At 36.9% G+C, this 22,375-nt stretch overlaps 1 protein-coding gene across 3 annotated transcripts in view; it reads right to left on the bottom strand.

Moving 5' to 3' along the window:
• LOC135203233 (hemicentin-2-like) overlaps positions 1 to 22,375 on the bottom strand; it is a 423,654-nt gene that overhangs the window by 260,056 nt on the left and 141,223 nt on the right. For 2 of the 3 annotated variants that reach the window (XM_064233007.1, XM_064233009.1), the window contains exon 2: positions 12,722 to 13,228. The exons of the other annotated variant lie outside the window; for it this stretch is intronic. In XM_064233007.1, the coding sequence (XP_064089077.1) occupies positions 12,722 to 12,962 (241 nt within the window). In that variant the 5' untranslated portion in view covers positions 12,963 to 13,228. The remainder of the gene's footprint in view (positions 1 to 12,721; positions 13,229 to 22,375) is intronic. 3 annotated transcript variants of the gene reach the window in all.

Here is a 22,375-nt window from a genome sequence, read left to right as displayed (position 1 = left end):
AAGTACGCAAATAAATACAGATAACTCGCTCTGCTGAAAGAGAAATATTGACCGGAAGGACTTGCATTTCCAGGAAGCCGGAGAAGGCGAATGGAACAGCTTCCCTAAGAAGGCTTTTCCGTAAGAGAGTGAAGCGGCGAAAATTCACACTTTTGGATGAATAGTTAAAAATGAATAATATGCTAATGACTGATGACTGCGTCTTCTCTCTCTCTCCCTCTCTCTATCTCTCTCTCTCTCTCTCTCTCTCTCTCTCTCTCTCTCTCGCTACACCTCTTCGAAGGTAGGAGAGTCTTCTAAGCTGACGAAAAGAGTAAAAGAAAATGGGACGAAATGATCATCACGAATTGGACGGGAGGAAATCCTTTCCTAAACCAGAAACTTCTAAAATTAACTTGCCTCAGATCCTACACATAGTTTCGATGAATGAATATTTTCTTGCGGGGCGGTAAGTGTATTCACAGCTCCCTAGAAATCAATATTCTTCAGCTACCTCCTCACCCAGGAAGAGTCGGGTTGCCGTCCAATTTCCAGTCTTATTTATTGTCAGCATTAGGGGCATAAATAGGATATAAATAACACTTTCCCGCTCCGCCTCAGTTTTTTCTTTCGCTCCCATCTATCGTGGATATAAATTCAAAATCCAAAATCATAACCGACTTATGCCTTCAAGCGTCGTAGGTTCCACACCTTCCTTAACACACTACAGTCGATCAATAGGTTAAGAGGACCATAAAAGAACCAAGCCACTCATCTGTGAGAGAGAGAGAGAGAGAGAGAGAGAGAGAGAGAGAGAGAGAGAGCGTCTCTCCAGTGACTTCTCGAAGAGTATGGTATATTTATCGAGAAGGTTAAAGGGGCTGTTCACACAAACTAATTTATTGAAAGACACACATCGTACTTATATATATATATTATATATATATATATATATATATATATATATATATATATATATATATATCGAGCTACAATGTCCTTTAATATCTAATTCGCTCTACCTCGGAATTAATATATTTACATATTTGCTTAACCGAAGGGGAATTTTTTCTCGATAATAGACTTGCCTGGATAGTAGGTAGAAGCTTCACTGACGTTCCTGGAATTGAAAGGATCCTGGGTTCGCGTCCCGATCCAGGCAAGTCTATTATCGAGAAAAAATTCCCCTTCGGTTAAGCATATATGAAAATATATTAATTCCGAGGTAGAGCGAATTAGATATTAAAGGACATTGTAGCTCGATATATGTATATGAATCACGGAAAAGTGATATGACTTATATATATATATATATATATATATATATATATATATATATATATATATATATATATATATATCTGTGTGTGTGTGTGCGTGTGTGTGTGCGTGTGGTGTGTGTTTGTGTGCTGCGTGTGTGTGTGTGTGTGGTATTGTCCTTTCGTGTAAAATTTCAACTAAACTATTCTTTGTGAGCGGCCCGTCTCGATAAATAAATATTCTGTGGTGTTGTATTTACCAGTAAATGGAAAGAAGAGTTACTCTCCGTTTTGTTTTGTCCGCCATAATATGCCAAGGCATATTTAAAGGACGAAAAGGTATTACAAAAACTTTGTCAAACTAATAAGAAGTTGATTAACAGCCAAAAAGCCATGGAATTCAACGAAATCTGCATATATATACGTATATATATATATATATATATATATATATATATATATATATATATATATATATGTATATATATATATATATAGTATATATATATATATATATATATATATATATATATATATATATATATACGTATGTATGTATGGTATATTAATATATAATATATATACATATATATATATATATAATATATATATATATATATATATATATATTCCGTTAAAGTTCAATTGCTTTAGTGCCATCAATAAGTTTCTTGCAGGTATCTTCATACCGACGAAGTTTTTTCCGATTCTCGTTCGTCAATTTCTGGTGAAAAATACGCAGACTTCCTTCTTCCATTTATTGAATTTTGTCACGACAGCTGTTTCGCCTTATGGCATTATCAAGCGACTACTGACTTACAATCTGACCTTTCGGCCTATTTATTTCATCGTGTGGGAGGTATGACCTTGAGGTATGGGTACTGGTTAGTCTAGGGATTAACAGCTTAAGGGCGTTGTTTTGGATACAAAGAACATAATGACATATATAGTGTGATAATAAGAGTGAAAGTTTAAACAGTGGTTAAATAAATATTCAAAATACAATGCCATGTGCTAGAGTTTCCTTAAATGTATGTTTAAAATTTAATATGTTACATGTTGGTTTTAGATAAAAATGACAAAATTACATACAGCAATGAAAATGAATATAGAAATCTAAATACAGGAATAAAAATATATGTATATATTTTATAGCATGCATAAAGGTACAAGAGATAATTTCTGTTTATACATAAATGTGTACGATTTAAATTTGAGTGAGTGAGCGTGCGTGTGTGTGTGTTTGTGTGTCCTCAAATGGTCTACGTTGGTTAACGGCTGCTGATTCGTGTTGGGCGGGGTCTCAGCGACCTGAGCAAGGATGTTACTTGACTTTCGCTGACGCTGGGTCTTCTCATGTCTTCCAAGGGGCGCGATGTTCTCGGTGGATTAGGGTGCGCTGTCTGGTCCCTGTTGGCTTGCGTATTCCTTCTCCTGCTGGAGGGGAGTAAATGGTCCGATTCTTGTTGGACGTTCAAGGTCGGCTTCTGAATAGCGATGCTCACCGCTTCCGTTATTAAGAGGCGACCGTAGTTGTCTTCTCTGTGCACGACCTGGGTGCCTTCTATGAGCTCTTGTAGAGATGGCTTCCTGTCGTGAACATCTATGTAATGTTGATGGCTGGTCCCTTGATTTCTATGAGCCAGCTTACGTCTCCGAAGGGTCGTTGTAGTGTGCCCGATGTAGTTTTGGCTGTGAGGTTTACACACCTCCTCTGGACAAGTAAATTTGTAAACTACATTCGTGCACATCTCCTTCGGTCCCCCCCGGAGCGGTGCTGTTCTTCGTGGGGACAGGAAGCCATCTCTACAAGAGCTCATAGAAGGCACCCAGGTCGTGCACAGAGAAGACAACTACGGTCGCTTCTTAATAACGGAAACGGTGAGCATCGCAGTTCAGAAGCCGACCTTGAACGTCCAACAAGAATCGGACCATATACTCCCCTCCAGCAGAAGGAATACGCAAGGCAACAGGGACCAGACAGCGCACCCAAATCCACCGAGAACATCGCGCCCCTTGGAAGACATGAGAAGACCCAGCGTCAGCGAAAGTCAAGTAACATCCTTGCTCAGGTCGCTGAGACCCCGCCCAACAAGAATCAGCAGCCGTTAACCAACGTAGACCATTTGGGGACACACACACACACACGCTCACTCACTCAAATTTAAATCATACACATTTATGTATAAACAGAAATTATCTCTTGTACCTTTATGCATGCTATAAAATATATACATATATTTTTATTCCTGTATTTAGATTTCTATATTCATTTTCATTCCTGTATGTAATTTTGTCATTTTTATCTAAAACCAACATGTAACATTAAATTTTAAACATACATTTAAGGAAACTCTAGCACATGGCGTTGTATTTTGAATATTTATTTTACCACTGTTTAAACTTTCACTCTTATTGTCACACTACATATGTCCTTATGTTCTTTGTATCCAAAACAACGCCCTTAAGCCCTTAATCCCTAGACTAACCAGTACCCATACCTCAAGGTCATACCTCCCACACGATGAAATAAATAGGCCGAAAGGTCAGATTGTAAAAAAATTGTAAGTCAGTAGTCGCTTGATAATGCCATAAGGCGAAACAGCTGTCGTGACAAAATTCAATAAATGGAAGAAGGAAGTCTGCGTATTTTTCACCAGAAATTGACGAACGAGAATCGGAAAAAACTTCGTCGGTATGAAGATACCTGCAAGAAACTTATTGATGCCACTAAAGCAATTGCTTTTAACGAAAATTGTATTAGAGAAAAACTATGCCCTAAAAGCATATATATATATATATATATATATATATATATATATATATATATATATATATATATATATATATATCTAATAAAAGGAGCCCATAAAAACACCAAAATGTAGAGAGAAAAATACTATATTTCAGAGACTGCTGTCTCTCTCTTCAGGTATATGAATGAGAAAAGTTTACAGAAAAGGTGGTATTTATACCAAGAGATTCGTCCACAAGTAAGCCAATTTAGGTCACCCCCGCTGATAATCTTCCTTTAATCTTCTTAAGCGTTGGTTGAATGAACACTGCGTCGGCGATGTCTGATGTCCAATTCCCTTTTGAGATGTTCATTACCTGCTTCTCTTTTATTAAGGCCGATTCCATCATTTGACTCTTGTACCGGCAGTTGCTGCTATAAATTACACGTGACATATTCCAGTTTATTCTATGGTTATGTTCATTTATATGGTTGAAAATAGCCGAGTTCTGTTGTCCATACCTAACTGACCGTTTGTGTTGTATTAATCTCTGGGGAAGTGATTTACCTGTAAATCCGATGTAAGATTGGTCACAGTCCTGGCATGGGATCTCATATACCCCAGAGTCTTTGGGCGATGTCTTTTGTTGGACGTTAATCAGGGATTTGGCTAAGGTATTTGGGTAGGTAAATGCAAAAGGGTTGGATTTCCCAAGGGTGTGAGTTACTCTCTTAATCGTCTCCAGGTGGGGAATTTTTATTTTATTGTTGGGTGTATCTCTGGTCTTGTCTTTAGGGGGTCGGTAGAAAATTACGTTTGCTTTTTTGATTGCTTTTCCTCAATTTATATGGTCAGGATACTTTAAAGATGAAAGTTGCTTGCGAATTAGTTCAAATTCTTTTTCCAGGAAATCTGGGGAACAAATTCGTAAGGCTCTTAAGAATAGGTTGCTAGCTACACCTATCTTGATAGTATTGTCATGATAGCTAAAGTAGTGAATATATGAAAGTGAGAACGTTGGTTTTCTGTATATGGTAAATTTGTATTCTGTCGTGTCTCTGGTTATTAAAACATCAAGAAAAGGAATTTTGTTGTCTGTTTCCCATTCAACTTTAAATTTGATGCTGGGCACTAATGCGTTTAATTTTGAGAGGAATTCCTTAAAATTACCCCACACTTATTATCCCAAAATGTTAGTATGTCATCCACGTATCTCATCCACAGCATGTTTTTGGGTTTTATTGCATTTATTACTGTAGTTTCAAAGTATTCCATGTACAGATTGGCTAAAATAGGACTTAAAGGACTACCCATACTACACCCGAATTTTTGCTTGTAGAATGATTCCCTGAATGAAAATACGTTATTAGATGCACATAATTCAACTAACTTTATTATTTTGTCAAGTGCCAAAGGGAAATGATCTGAATAGGGGGATAATTTTTCCCTTAAAAACTTAAGAACGTCCTGTACTGGTACTTTTGTGAATAGGGAGTCTACGTCAAGGCTTAAAAGTTTTATGTTGTGAAGTGGTATATGTGCTTCTCTGATTTGTGACAAAAGTCTTCCGAATGTTTGATGTGACTGGGAGAAAAAGTGCCTAAAAAAGGAGAAAGGAGGCCAGCTAACCATTTAGAAATTTTGTAATTGAAAGCTCCGGCGCATGAAACGATGGGTCTGAATGGAAGATTGTCTTTGTGAGTTTTGGGAAGACCATAAAAGTAGGGTAATTTAGGATTAATTACTTTAAATTTCTCTAATAGTTCAATACTCTTTTTGTCTTGGCCAATTAATCTTACTTTCCGAAAAAATTCTGTGGGAACGTTCTGGAGGGGATTTTTCGTCAGTTTTTCGTAAGTATTTGTGTCGCTAAGGAGCTGGTTGATTTTGTCGAGGTAGAAGTCTTTGTCCATTATTACAATTTTGCCGTCTTTGTCGGATCTACTTATTATAACATCTAACTTTTTTAGCGAGTGGATGGCTGTCATGAATCTGCGGGGAACAGGATATTTCTTATGAAGGTCAGTTAAAGCATTTAGTAACACTCCTTTTAAACATATCTCTTCACGGCTGTAGTTTTTGTCAGATATGAGATACGTGGATGACATACTAACATTTTGGGATAATAAGTGGGGTAATTTTAATGAATTCCTCTCAAAATTAAACGCATTAGTGCCCAGCATCAAATTTAAAGTTGAATGGGAAACAGACAACAAAATTCCTTTTCTTGATGTTTTAATAATCAGAGACACGACAGAATACAAATTTACCATATACAGAAAACCAACGTTCTCACTTTCATATATTCACTACTTTAGCTATCATGACAATACTATCAAGATAGGTGTAGCTAGCAACCTATTCTTAAGAGCCTTACGAATTTGTTCCCCAGATTTCCTGGAAAAAGAATTTGAACTAATTCGCAAGCAACTTTCATCTTTAAAGTATCCTGACCATATAATTGAGAAAGCAATTCAAAAAGCAAACGTAATTTTCTACCGACCCCCTAAAGACAAGACCAGAGACACACCCAACAATAAAATAAAAATTCCCCACCTGGAGACGATTAAGAGAGTAACTCACACCCTTGGGAAATCCAACCCTTTTGCATTTACCTACCCAAATACCTTAGCCAAATCCCTGATTAACGTCCAACAAAAGACATCGCCCAAAGACTCTGGGGTATATGAGATCCCATGCCAGGACTGTGACCAATCTTACACCGGATTTACAGGTAAATCACTTCCCCAGAGATTAATACAACACAAACGGTCAGTTAGGTATGGACAACAGAACTCGGCTATTTTCAACCATATAAATGAACATAACCATAGAATAAACTGGAATATGTCACGTGTAATTTATAGCAGCAACTGCCGGTACAAGAGTCAAATGATGGAATCGGCCTTAATAAAAGAGAAGCAGGTAATGAACATCTCAAAAGGGAATTGGACATCAGACATCGTCGACGCAGTGTTCATTCAAAAAACGCTTAAGAAGATTAAAGGAAGATTATCAGCGTGACCTAAATTGGCTTACTTGTGGACGAATCTCTTGGTATAATACACCTTTTCTGTAAACTTTTCTCATTCATATACCTGAAGAGAGAGACAGCAGTCTCTGAAATATAGTACTTTTCTCTCTACATTTTGGTGTTTTTATGGGCTCCTTTTATTAGATGGAATTCTGTTGTTACAGAACATTTTCACCAGTCATATATATATATGTATATGTATATATATATTATATATAGTATATATATATATATATATGTATATATATATATATATATATATATATATATATATATATATATATATATATATATATATATATATATATTAACGAGTGTAAGTAGCGGACATGCAGTTTTCTGCATTAGCCGTCAATTTGCAAGAGAACTTTTTTACGTATATAATGTCATTAAATGTATTAAAAGTTATTGCGGTAACAAACAAACAAAGAAAACAAAAACGGCGTCATAAGGCTGGAATTGAATCTAGCATAGCAAAGATTATCAGAAAGATTATGAGAGAAAACTGAAGATACGGGTAAAAAATAGATCAATAAATAAATCACTCCGATCAACAAATGCCCCCTGATTTGACAATGTAACTGAGTTTGCAAATGTTGAAGCAGGATCTGTCTTGTTGGAAAGACTGATGGTTTACAGGGTACGCAGATCTTTGCCTTTACCTGCTTTTAAGTTCGAGAATGAAAATGAATTAAGTTGACAACACTTTAGTTGCTTTCTTAGGCTCTGTGACATGGCCCTCCCCTCAAGCAGTCATACGGCACCCGTCAACCTACAATCTCCCACAATTACTGTGGCATCGACCTGAGCTAGAGCGTCTTCTCCACTGCTGTTTCCGGGTGATATAACCAGGAACCTCCGAGCGTCAGTTTCTGCGAATCGGAGGTTGATGTTTAATGCTTGCAAGAGGCATTCCGTGCTTCCAATTAGCCTCCTTCGTTATGTGCCTAATTCGCAGGCAGAGGGGAGGATCAACTGAATGCTTCCTCTGACCCAGAAGTAGCGAAAACAAGAAAAAGACGAGGGTAAGGAAAAAGGAAATGCCCGTCCATAGTATTTCTGATAAATGAATGACGTACCTGTGCCGTTCATTGCAGGTATCCATATGTGTTGCAGATGCAGCAAGTGGCTCTCATAAACTTGGATCCGAGTTCCTTTACTTACAAGTTCTCTCCGGTGTAATCTCTTTTCTGGCCCAAGTTATTTACAGTTTTCTTTGTATTTCATCAGTTCATTATTTTCCTTGATAGTGTTATTCTTATACCTGTATACAGTATATACTAGCTTCCCCTCTTGTACCGCTCTTTTCTATCATCATTTTTCGGCCCCCCTTCGCTGGAGGCTTATTAGCCAAGCTCAGGCCCTTTTACTCTGCCCCACATCAGCATATGCAAATTATGGAGAGAGAATAATCAACGTTTTACTCCTGGAAGAAAAAGAAAGAAAGAAAAAAGATATGTACCGCTCGCTTTCTGATGGAATTTCAGCATTCCCAACTCCTTCCTTGACGTATTGATTCCTTTCCGAAACTTTATAGGCTTCACAAAAAGGAAGTAAATAACCGGAACGCTTTTCCTTTTCCTTCCTTCTACTCTTCTTTCTTCGATGGAATACGAGCCGGGAGCAGAAATTGAAATTCGTCAGAAGACTTGAGGGGTCTCATGTAAAGGGATGCTGAATAAAAAAAAAAAAAAAATGAAGAGGTAACATTTTCGGTCATGTATTTTCTCGGCTATGGTTTACTTTGGTTTTGGGTTTTTTTTATTTGTATAATTTTGCAGCATTTCCAATTTTCTTTCTTTGCTGGCCTCAGATTTTTCATCTCGGCCTCACTGGTTAATTATTTTTTCAAAAGTGAAGAAAGGAATTTTATGCATTCACGCCTGCAATCAACTTGGCTTCAAGCCTTCCTATGCCAAATCACCGGAAATATTTCCCTGGATTTTTTCTTACGTTTTACAGGGTCTACTTCCTCTGATGAGGAGGAACACGTGCGCCAACGGTAAGAAAATGAGAGAGAGAAGAGAGAGAAGAGAGAGAGAGAGAGAGAGAGAGAGAGAGAGAGAGAATCAATAGACTTTTCTTCCCAGGTAACGAAAACCTGCCCCTGAGCCCAAGCGAGAGTCAAGGTACACCGAGTAAACCCCATCACCCAAAAGCGAGCGAGGTCTCCGGAACTCCTCGCGCTTTCATTTCCACGCCCCCTGATTCATTCCCGTGCGTCCTATGGAACGAAGGAAGCCTCCGGCAAGTGCAATGAGAAAACAAATTGTGAGTATGAATTTTAACATCCATATTGCTATGGCTGCTTTCAAATTGCTGCTGTTGCTCCCCTCTGGGTGGTTGAAAGCAGTGACTTAAGATGCTTCCATAATCCTATTGCAGAGAATGTCCTTTATTTAATGACTCTGAGCCGCAAAGACGTCGTCATAAAGAGGAGCCCTGTAGTCGTGTCTGACGCTTTTTAAAAGGTTTCATAACTCCTGAGTTTACGTGCAATTTCTTTTCTATATTTCTATGTTGTTCTTACCAAAGAATGCTTCTCGAGCACCAAGCCTCTCAGAAGCTCAAACATCAAGCATTCTGATCTCTGGATGAAGTCGGATGGAAGGAAAATATTCAGTGAACCGTTGACATTTAATTGGGGCCATTTCAAACAAAGTCTCTAAGAAAGCTTTCAAAGTTCTTCCATTGGAACCCCGGCCACACAATTCCTGGATTAGAAATAATGATGAATACACTTTCAGTTACGTTCTCATTTCTGCCGATCGGTCTTAGTTTTTTTTTCTCTCCACTTTCTATTTTATGTAATATATCATTGTATCCTGCCAAAATTCACTTAAAATTCCGTTAAAATCTACGCTTATCTGCTGTAAAATGGTCCATTTACTTAGAGGTTCTCCTTATTCAGGCCAGTCCAGTTTCATGCATACAAGATTCCCATTCAAGAATATATCCCAAAATTTACAGAAAGTACCATTTAATGTTTCAGTCTCCATCTCATTTTGTTCCCTTTGTTACAAAAAGTACAAAAGGAACGCCGGCTCTTCCTGTGAGCACGTACCTCCTATTATCAAATATTCCATTCCCTTATTACGCTTGGTAAATTAGTGTTTCTATTCGCCACTGGTTCCCGTTAAAAACATACATAGATAACAGACTGGTATACATGCAAGTATGCCACAGAGTTTTATTTCAGTGGGGCTCCTTATACCGAATCTGGAGTTACTTTAGGTGTTCTACTAGATTCTAACGCACCACTCATTCAATTACCGATCACCATCATGCAAGTGACTGGATGATTACGAAATTTGTATTATATTCGCTATTTGTTCTCATTTCTGTCTCAGCACAAATTATTTGTCTCAGGCACAAATGATTAGAGCTGCAGTGACAGGGGCTCTTTGGAAAACTACATGCATTATTAAAAGAAAGTTTTAGATGTAACAAAATATAATACAGATGCTAGGATTTCCTTTAAGCCAAAAGGGAGGATTTGAGGATGAAGTTGACAGTAGGATAAAAGCTGCTCGGAGAGAGGTAGCTGGAGTGGTATGTGATAAGAAAATGCAAATGAAGCTAAAAGTCAAAATATATAATACAACCATAAGACTAATGTCAATGTATGGAGCAGAAACATGGGCTCTAGAAGAAAAGAGCATGAGTGAACGGAGATGAGATTGCTGAGGTGGATTATCGGAATATCGCTGCTTGAGAGATTGGAAAATGGTGAAACAAGAAGGAGGGCAGGCTTAGTAAAGTTTACAGAGGTGATAAACGAGTCACGATTAAGATGGTATGGGCATGTGTTGAGGATGGATGACGAGGAGAGTGAAGAGGGCTTGGGAAGAACCTGTCAGAGGAGGAAGATCGAGAGGGAGCAGAGAATTAGATGGGGAGATAAAGTGAAGGAAGATATGGAGAGAATAGGTTTGGTGGAGGATGATGCCTTTGATAGAAGGCGCATCAGGCAACCGACCCCTTGATGTAGGGATAACGGTGGGACAGAAGATTTCCTTTTATAATTGAGACATCATATAAAGGCATATTATGAAATATGTAAATAAATGTATAAAAGGACGAAACCAAGCTGGTCTTCCATTACCATACATATCTTTCATGCTGGCAAAGATCTAAATTAAATAAGTTGAAAATAATGAAGCATGGGTCTACTTTGATGACACGGATACTGCAAGACTTGACGGATAATCATACCCAAAAGCTCAGAGGTTACTACTCTCTCTCTCTCTCTCTCTCTCTCTCTCTCTCTCTCTCTGAGTGATTCCAACTTTTTCCCCTCCCGTTCTTTCGCAACATTGAATTTGGCTTCTTCTTCTTCTCCTTCCTTTGCGTCAAATGAATCGCTTTTCGCTCTCCAGAATTCGAGAGTTTGGTTTTGGAATGAAATTTGATTGTCATGATTTGAAAAGAAAGGAAATCTTTCTTATGCTGGGCTCAAGAAAGACCTCTCTCTCTCTCTCTCTCTCTCTCTCTCTCTCTCTCTCTCCTCTCTCTCTCTCTTTGTTATTTTTCTGTGGATTAAAATACGAGTTCACTCTTCTTCATGTGACTCCCACCTTTGTGTGGGTGTAGGTGTGGGTTTGGGTGTGGGTGTGTGCACAGTGCCGTGACTTCAAGTAAGATTTCCACACAGTGCGTGAATTGAAATACGATTTCTCTTCCTCCACTCTCTCTTTCCTTGTTATTCTGCAGAGACTTCAATTAAGGAATGTTTTTCACTTTTCTTCTTCTTCTCTTTTCAGCTCTCTCTCTCCTCTCTCTCTCTCGCTCTCTCTCTCTCTCTCTCTCTCTATCTCTCTCGCTCAATAAATATTATCATACACAAACATATAATAGATATACATGTGTGTGTGAGTACAGATGTATGTATCTCTTCCTAAGCATGCATATATATATATATATATATATATATATATATATATATATATATATATATATATATATATATATATTTAACAATTTCAAAGGAGAAAAAGAAATCCTGGCAAATACTAATTAAGAACACCTCCCTCACCTTTTAAAGCATAGAATCCCGCTCACATATCCCCTGACACAAGCAGATGTAAACATTCTGTGAGATGAAAGAATTTACTAACTAATATAATAAAAACACAGAACAGACTAGCAAATTGCAATAAAACAGCAAAGAAGAAGACAAAAGGAGCAGAAATTCCAATTCAGAATTCACACTTGACGCTCACTCCGGATATAAATCACAAAATACCTTTTTCCACTAAAAATGCCAACTTGACGAGAACTCATTTTCATATGCTGCAAATTGAAGCCTATTTCTTTTGTCCCGAGTCTTACTGCTTGTCTCTCTGTAATATAATATTTCTGCCAGCTATACATGGACACAGAATACATTTTACTTACTACCGGTAAATATCTAAAATAAGTAACTGGAGGTTTTGCAGACAAAACCCTTTCTGTACATTAGATACCACAACATACACAATCATAGGGAAATAAAACCGAAGCAGGTAATCAATGGCAATTATTTGAACACCCCACACACGGTCGCCATCTTGAAAAGGAGACTGCAATATCAGTAATGTCAAAGGCCAAAATGTTTAAAGATAAGGACAAATTAAAAGGGGAAACTAACATTTAACCTTTGCAGCCCTTTCTGAGAGAGAGAGAGAGAGAGAGAGAGAGAGAGAGAGAGCAACGAGACACAAAGGAAGACTCACCCATGGCGTCCTCGGGGAGGTGAAAGAGGATGACGATGAGGACACGAAGGACGAGACCGGTCGTCTTCGCCGTCGTGGGCAGGCAGTGAGAATGTCCAGAGGAAAAGGAGGAAGAAGAGGAAGAAGAGGAGGAGGAGGAGGATGAGGATGAGGAGGATGAGGAGGAGGAGGAGGAAGAGGAAGAGGAGGACCACGAACCAGAGTTGACGGAAGCCGAGGCACGGATGCCTCTAGGTATCATCTTTCGGAGAGACTCGTGGAACCTGCCTTAGAGTGAGCGAAGGGGCATTTCTTGAGACGCATCTTGTATCTCACATGTGCCCCCCGAAGCAATTCTTTCTCGTGACTGCTGGGGTCCAGCGCGATGGCATCCGGGAGACGGAAGCGTCTCTATTTCTTCGGCAAATCAAAGGCAATTTTCAGACGGTCTGGAATCTTCTAGCGAGAGAGAGAGAGACACTGGCGCCGCTTCATCTTTTCTTAGGCTTGCGTGCTCTCTCCATTCACCTGCAAAAGAACGACAGAAAATGCTGAGCACGAGTAGCAGACTGTTCTGGATGATTGTCCAAACACTCTACAATGACTGGAATCATCCATTAACAAGAGAATGGAAAAACGGGGTAATACATTGCTCTTTCACTACCTCTTTCACTATCTATTGCACCAGAGATTCCGGTTACAGCTCCATTCTCTGTGAATGATGAGGTCCAGGAATTTGCTTCCAAGCGAAGCAGTCTGAGAGACAAATAGCAACTTACTTTTCTCCAAGTTAATTAAGATGTGATAAAAACACCCCAAGGAAATATCATGGCATTCATTAAAATATAAATCATCTTAATGGACACAAACATAAATAAAATGTCAAGATAAAATATGACATAGCAAGGAAAGTACTTTACTTATTACTCCTCATCTTTAATTAGTTTTGGACAAGTGTAAGCTTATTACTTATTGCATTTGAGTGGAAGACTCCTTGCTCAAAAATAAATAAAAATATACAACTATAATTATATAATTACTCATTTTCACTATATTTATACACATACAAATACATGTCCTAATGTACACACATACACACAAAATTAAGAGGACCAGGCGAATCAGTGGTTTTTTTTTTTTTTTCGTTGCTACTATTGGTGGATATTGTTATTAAGGTAATATTTTCACAGTAATACAACAAGAATGGACTTATGCTTATGATCTATCCTTTTGAGGTATTGATGAAAGTCAGTCTATCCGTAGGTCTTGTATTGTAAAATATTTATTTTACAATACAAGAACAGTCTTGGGGAAACTTTTAATTTGTGCGCAGATTCTAAGAAGTTCAAATGTCTCACTTTCATCTCTATACTACAGAAAATGAAAACAAAGAATTGAAAAGGCTAACAAGAAACCTTCCTTATGCCACTCCGTACAGAACACCCATGATGAAATCCGGGAGGATTTTATAGACGCCAAAATACAAGATATCTTGCATAAAAAATAGCTGTTTCATAAGAAAAATATTCTTGCTATTTTTTGACGAGAGAAAATGCTAAAGCCAAAAAAATACTCTCCTTTTATCGTTTATTCTATTATTCGTAAATAAAAGATGAAAGAAAATCCACGGAAAATTTCGTTCTGCACTCTACATCTCGGGATTTCTCTTCGGGGAACCAAACTACATAATAAATAACAAACAGCTTCAAAGCACCGCAAATGATGGCAAGAAAATCCTATTAAGCGTTATGAAGGTGGCGCATCCTTATGAATACTCTAAAATCATGGATCGCTTGAAGATGAGCACAAGAGTTTGCTTCATACTGCCCAGTGATGTACTGAGGGAGTTTAAACTTCCAAGCGTTCTCTCCGAAGTCTCCTAAACTAACCTTTGAATTGTTTGTTTTTAACCCCCGGATTCAGTAGAGCTTTGCGCTGCCCAGGGTATCTCGCAACTCTTCTGAATACCTTGACTCTTGTAACGACTCTTGTAACGTCTTCAAAAAGAAACAAGATTGTTTCGTAGTGTAGTTCCTTTCTACTTTCAGTTTCCATGATTATATTGATTTCTATCTTCCCATTAAAATCTTGCTGAATCATTCAATAATTTACAGAGTAAACATTAAATGATTTCTGTACCTTAACCTGGACTAAAGAGGCTTTAAATCAAGCTCTGTTCATACACCACAGACAAATCCCTTTCAGTCTGGTATATCACTTTACTTCCCGCATCTTTTACTCTGTGATAATTTTGAGACGCGGGTATGGAAGCAATATGATTTATAATTAAAAAAAATATACATGCACCTTGCTCAGTGTTCCTCTTGTAACTGAAACCCATCCAATCTATTAAGCAGAAATGTATATCAATATCAAGAGAAACCAATGAGGGTGTAAGTGTAAACAGGGTTAGCAAATACTAATGCAGGATATGATCTATGTTTCCTTTGCAGCAATACATAATACTCTGTCCAAACAATTCTCCCGGCGATCGATCATTCCTATTCTAGTGTTATTATGTTGAACATTTTCCATATTAATGTTATTTCTTTATTAAAGAAAAATTACAATCATGTCATTGCTCATTTGAATAGTTATTTTTCGTCACAACTCACCCGCATCGTTGAAATAACCAATGTCTAAAACTTAGAAATATACGAGTAATGTTTCATGAAATATACTACATTCTATCGCGGCTTCAGAAGTAACAAAGAAAACATTGTTTTTCCCAGGAAGAACCTAACTGAAAGAACCGTTTGTCCCAATAAATAAACCACCAAATTATCTGTGACTCATATCATAAACAACCATCAATGAATGGCATTAGTGAACACAGCGTCCATAAAAATAAGACTTAACTGACTGGATAACGACCTATATTTTTTGCTTCGGTATCAGACGTTAGCTTAATACCCACCCTGCTAGAAGCAAAATCAATACGGTAAGCTTTCTTATAACTTCAGATGGAAATTTCATAGTAATAATACCTATATCTTTTACTCGGACCGTTATTGGCGCACACAAGCTTATATACGTAAATATATATACATATATTTATATATATATATATGTGTGTGTGTGTGTGTGTGTGAATGTGTGTGTATTATATATGTGTGTGTGCGCAGGGAAATCTTAGTTGCACTATGTGTGGTAGATATGTATGGTTTTAATAAGCAGCGATTATTTCAAGCTATGAAACTTCCGATACTTAGATGTCATGAATTTACCATTGGTTATTTTTAGTTCACCTCAGGACAGATGTGTGGCCTGCTCTTTTCTCTACTGAGATACAAGTGGTGTTTACTTACATAGAAACTTACAGTACTTTTCCACGAAGCAGTACTGCTTGACTATTCATGTCCCTTAAAATATTTGCAGCCTTTTCATAGCGACTCCTTTGAGCAATAACGTCTTGTTGTTATTCTATTCTTACGCGTCTTCATGACTCCGCCTGAGGTAATGCATCCCCGGGCAATTCTTGGATCCTGCCAGAAAGACGTTTGTTTGTTTGTTTGTTTGTATGGTGCTTTTACGTTGCATGGAACCAGTGGTTATTCAGCAACGGGACCAACGGCTTTACGTGACTTCCGAACCACGTCGAGAGTGAACTTCTATCACCAGAAATACACATCTCTCACTCCTCAGTGGAATGGCCGAGAATCGAACCCGCGACCACCGAGGTGGAACGCAAACACCATATCAACCACGCCACTGAGGCGCTAGGAAGACGTTTGTGGAAAGATAGCAGTCAGGCTCTTCGCGATCCACATTTTTTTAATGCTGTTCACATGAACGGCCTTTTAAAAGACAGTCGCCATCGTTTTCCTCTATATCTTTTGCGTTCCTTTATTAGAGGAAAACCCACTGACGAATGTTTGGAAGCCAACGTCATTCAAGAACAAAACAAACACCAGCAAATGAAGTTCCAGAGAAATATATATATTGAATGAATTAAGTCTGGATTCTATTCCTCACACGAAAAGGAATATCACAGACGTTACGTCGGGATATCAGAGGTTTTACCGCCGCTTTCCGCCTCTGAATCTGACAGGTGCACGTGAACTGACAACCCTGTAACAACTGCGTTGTAACTCTCTTCGCGTCGTGAGTATTTCAAATGCTCCGTTCGGTGTGAACAACGATAAATTTAGAACTATATATATATATATATATATATAATTATATATATATATATATATATATATATATACACATATAGTACATAGATATATATATATATATATATATAGGTTTATATATAAAATATATATATATATATATATATATATATATATATATATATATATATAATATACGTTCTAAATTTATCTTATAATATATATATATATATATATATATATATATATATATATATATATATATATATATACATATATACATATATATATATATATATATATATATATATATGTATATATATATATATATATATATATATATATATATGTATATATATATATATATATATATATATATATATATATATATATATATATATATATATATATATATATATACACGCTTTACGCTGCAAATTTCCCGTAATATCTGATTCGCTCTACCTCGGAATTAACATATTGTCATATATGTTAACGGAAGAGGAAGGTTTTAGTTGATAAGAACTTCGTCCACTCGCGGGCGCGAACTTCGGAACCAAGAAATCAGGACGTACAGTGAAGCACTCTATCCACACGGCTATCACGTGATATCCGTGTGGTTAGAGACGACGGAATTATTATCAACTAAAAATTTCACCTTCGGTTAACATATATGAAAACATATTAATTCCGAGGTAGAGCGAATTAGATATTAAAGGACATTTGTAGCTTAATGCGTATGTATATGAATCACGGTGATGTGATAAGACACACTACACACACACACACACACACACACATATATATATATATATAATATATATATATATATATATATATATATATATATATATAGATATATATATATAGTATATATATACATATATATATATATACATATATATATATATATATATATATATATATATATATATATATATATGTTTACGTGTGTGTGTGCGTGTGTATTCAACCCCATGCCATTTACCAGGGAAAAAAAACACGTTGGTCACTACCACGTCAAAGTTTGAACGGATACAGGCTCATCAGCAACGCGACAAACACCCCTACGCACATTGCACCAAGCAGCTCCCTAGTGCCTTGGAGGCACTCTTGTGCTTCCTGGATCATAATTTCCGTTCATTCCTGAAACCTTCTTCACACCATCAATTCAGCACATCCTACGTTTTCTTTACCCTTCACATCGAAACTTTCCGATTATATATTTATACTCGTTTTTTTTTCATCTGTCCACCCGCCTGTGGTGTTTGCGTATGGTAACACTGCGTCCCCGACTTTAGATAGTTACATTTAGCTTACATTCAACAATAATAACAATATCCTATTTCGAATATTAACGGTGTAATTTGCATACAGTAAATAATTAAAACACTTTTCATTTGCAAATGTACACCCAGATTTCCTTTTCTTTACCTAAAACTTACACATAGCGTGACTATCTAAAGCCCGGGACGCAGTGTTACCATACGCAAACACCACAGGCGGGTGGACAGATGGAAAAAAAACAGAGTATAGTTAGGAAAAAAAATCCTCCATTCTCTCCACAAAATTAAACAAGTAAAAAATACGCCGAAGTTTTCAGCGCAATCAATTCTTCTGTGCAACGTGTAATGCTATTGAGCCGCGGCCCATGGAACTTTCAGCCACGGCCCGGTGGTGACCTGTCCTGTAGCATTGCCAGACGTACGATCACGGCTAACTTCAACCTTAAATGAAACAAAAACTACCGAGGCTAGAGGGCTGAAATTAGGATGTTTGATGATTGGAATGTGGATAATCATCATGCCAATTTGCAGCCCTCTAGACTCAGTAGTTCATAAGGTATGAGGGCGGTCAGGGAAAGTGCGGACGGACAGACAAAGCCATCTCAGCAGTTTTCTTTTACAGGAAACTAAAACTCTATGAATACTCTGCGCCATCCTTTTAATCATTTCAACAACCTCCACGGTCTATACATATATATATATATATATATATATATATATATATATATATATATATATATATATATATATATAATACATATATACATGTGTGTATATATATATATATATATATATATATATATATAGATATATATATATATATAAATATATATATATGTATATGTGCGTCTATATATACTATATATTATATATATATATATTAATAAATACTATATTATATATATATCATATATATATATGTTATATGTGGCGTCATATATATATATATATATATATAATATATAATATATCATAATATATATAAATAAATATTATAAATATATGCATACATATTTGAATTCAGAAGCGTTGAGTCACTAGTATGAAGCGGACAGAGTTGAGACAAGTCTTGGAACGCCTGTGGAACTGCAGATGGGAATTCAAAAGAATGGAGAGAGGTCGAGGCTTTTGAAATGACTTGTTTGCAGGGCATATATGGCTTACGAAGCACTGAAAGAATGATGAATGTGGAGATTTTGGTGAAATGATCAATAAAAGGGTGGCGCTGAGTATTCTGAAATAAACGAGAGAATAGAGCCGCTATGTTACTGTTCTTTACCCGATTCTTTCAACTTCACGGGACTAGTTTCTCTTTCTTCACTGATAGAGAAGCAGTCAGAAAATGGTCTTATCAGTCCACGTGTGAAAGTTAGAATATATATATATATATATATATATATATATATATATATATATATATATATATATATATATATATATATATATATATATATATATATATCTATATATATATATATATATATATATATATATATATATATATATATATATATATATATATATATATAATATATATATATATATAGTTATATATATATATATATATATATGATATATATATATATATATATATATATATATATATATATATATATATATATATATATATATATACACACACACACTAACTCACACGTGGACTGATAAGACCCTATTTTGACTACTTTTTTATCAGAAAAGAAAGAAAATAGAACCGAGAAGTTCAAAGAAGCGGGTAAAGAACAGCAACATAGAGGCTCTTTTCTTTCGTTTATTTCTTGATGTTTAATACAATTGGAAGCCACAAATCAAATCTGTTTTAAGCTCAAGTTTTTTTGACCATTCGCATGAGTTAGGAAAAGCAAATTATTTAGCGTCCAAGAACAAAAAACGCTCTTGCTGCCTACCTCCTGAATCATTTTACGAGACCAATTTTAGTTTTCTATAAAAGAAAACTACTAAGACGGCTTTCTCTGTCCGTCCTCACTCTTTCTGACCGCCCTCAGATCTTAAAAATACTGAGGCTAAATGGCTGCAATTTGGTATGTTGATCATCCACTCTACAATCCTCAAACATGCCAAATTGCAGCCCTCTAGCCTCAGTAGTAGGTGGGAACAATACAGGCCACCAACTGACCGTGGCTGAGAGTTTCATACAGCATTATACACTGCAGAGACTCGATTGTTCGGAACATTTTTTAATTTCTTTCTTTATGAACTGTAGACGTGACTATGTGGCGCCACCAGCAGTTTACTGAATATGGCAATCTAATCCAGTTTTCAATGATACTGAGTTCCCCGAGAGAGGAACTCGTTCCTACAATGAAACTATATCTTATAAACAAATAGAACTGCTTTTATCATTGATTCCCCCAAATTACATTTCCAATCAATCCCACCTCTTCGTTTTCATTCATACCTACTCGCACCTTCTCCTCCTCTTCAGTCAAAGGAAATCCTCAAATACTGTAGATTTCTTCAGTATTTGTTAACTCTGACCCCTCTATCAAATTACTCCTTTCTTCAACAGCTGTCCTAGTAGCTATTAAATCAATCCCGCCTGCATCCCAAACAAATCTTTCGAAATCATATTTGCCACCCACCGAACTTATATCAAACAGCTTAGCAAAAGTGTTCTCCCCGATTCCATTCCCGGATTCCATAACAGACTTTCCCTTTTTCCGACGTTTCTTCCCTTCCTTAACCATCATTATTTGTTTATTTCCCCAGAAACCATCTCCATCTTCTCCTTCGACAACTTCTCTACTTTTCTCGCTTGCCTAGATTTCTTTTATGGGATGTATTGTTAAATATTCCGGGGGTTCTCACCACTTCCTCTTCTGATTATGATGTGGTCGTATTTCTTCTTTTTCTCCTTTCCCATTTTCATACTTCAATACATAACTCAACCCATTTGACCGGACCCTCCTTATCACATATGGTCCTCCAAATTTGTCACGCATTTAACTTAGTCTTAGTCTACCTTTTTCGATTACTTCCTTTAACACTTGAATCCCCAACCTTCTAACTCTCAAATATTTCGTTAGCTTATCTCCACATCTCCTGCTCCTCCTCACTTGAACTTAAGCTTGCCTTTTCAAATCTCTCATAATTCATTATATACTCGCTTGGGGATACGTCCGTGCGTTTTTATGCACTGAAGGAATATGGTGACCGTGGATGTGGGGAAAGGATGGTTGTGAAGGAGGAGTTTGTAGTAGCCAAGATGCAGAATTTGTCGGTCTGTATGGATAAGTTTGTGGGGTTAGTTAATATGAGGCGGAGTGAAAATGAGGATGTGCTAGAAGTCAGTGGGAGTGATAGCGAGTTGCTGACTTTGGAGGAAGTAGAAAGAATGCAGCGAGGATGTTTTTCCGTTTGAAAGTTGAGAGGCTGTGTGGGAGGGAGAGGGTATACTGTTAAGGTTATGACCTTCAGTCTCTTGAGAGACTACAAAAAGTTTGCTGATAGGTTTGTCTCGTGCTAAGGTGTAGCCTACTTTCCGAGAGTGGTTGGGTGAGCTGGTATATATGCCTGTTTTTTTCGGAAAGTGGTAACATAGGAATGTGTAAATTAGTACACGATAGGTACGGCCATATGGGGAGGTGTAAGGTCGTGGAGCGTATGGAAGGGAGAATGTTTTCGCCGTATTTGAGGAGAATCTGTGCAGCCGTGGCGACTGCTTGTGAAGAGTGTCAGTGAGTATAATATTCGAGCCGCCCTAAACTGACGTGAAGAATGAAAGAGCCGTTTGAGTTAGCGGCGATTGATTGTGCTTCTTTCCCGCTAACCGCAAGAGGGAATGTAGGAGAAGTAATGATAAATCATTATGTTATAATGTACAAAAAATGACAACACTTAAACATAACTGGCATTTAGTCTTAACAAATCACAAGGCAAAGATTTTTCTGAAATTCAATGAGGCTGAAAACAACTTCTTAGTATTTCATTTTTAATTCACAATTTATAAGCAATTTTGCAAGCTAAGTAACCTTTTACAAACTCACTTAAACAGTGCCAACAAACAAGCGAACAAACAAAATTTAGACGGCAACGCTTCCTCAAATTCCGCGACTTCCTGCCAACGCAATGAACAAAGAAATCCAATACTTATTTACGGAGCAATAAAAGTACACGAAGCATCCTTTTGATGTCCGACTAATTTACTGGCTTACTATAAAAAAAGAAAAGGAAAATGTTAACAAGTTACACGGTAACGCATCGACATCATCGCCTTAATAAATCGTATCAGTAGCAGCAAAATAATTGAT

The sequence above is a fragment of the Macrobrachium nipponense genome, chromosome 33 (assembly GCF_015104395.2).
Source record: "Macrobrachium nipponense isolate FS-2020 chromosome 33, ASM1510439v2, whole genome shotgun sequence".
In the NCBI taxonomy this organism is placed as follows: Eukaryota; Metazoa; Arthropoda; class Malacostraca; order Decapoda; family Palaemonidae; genus Macrobrachium; species Macrobrachium nipponense.
The sequence above is the reverse complement of the archived record's forward strand: the minus strand, read 5'-3'. Positions and strand labels throughout refer to the sequence as shown.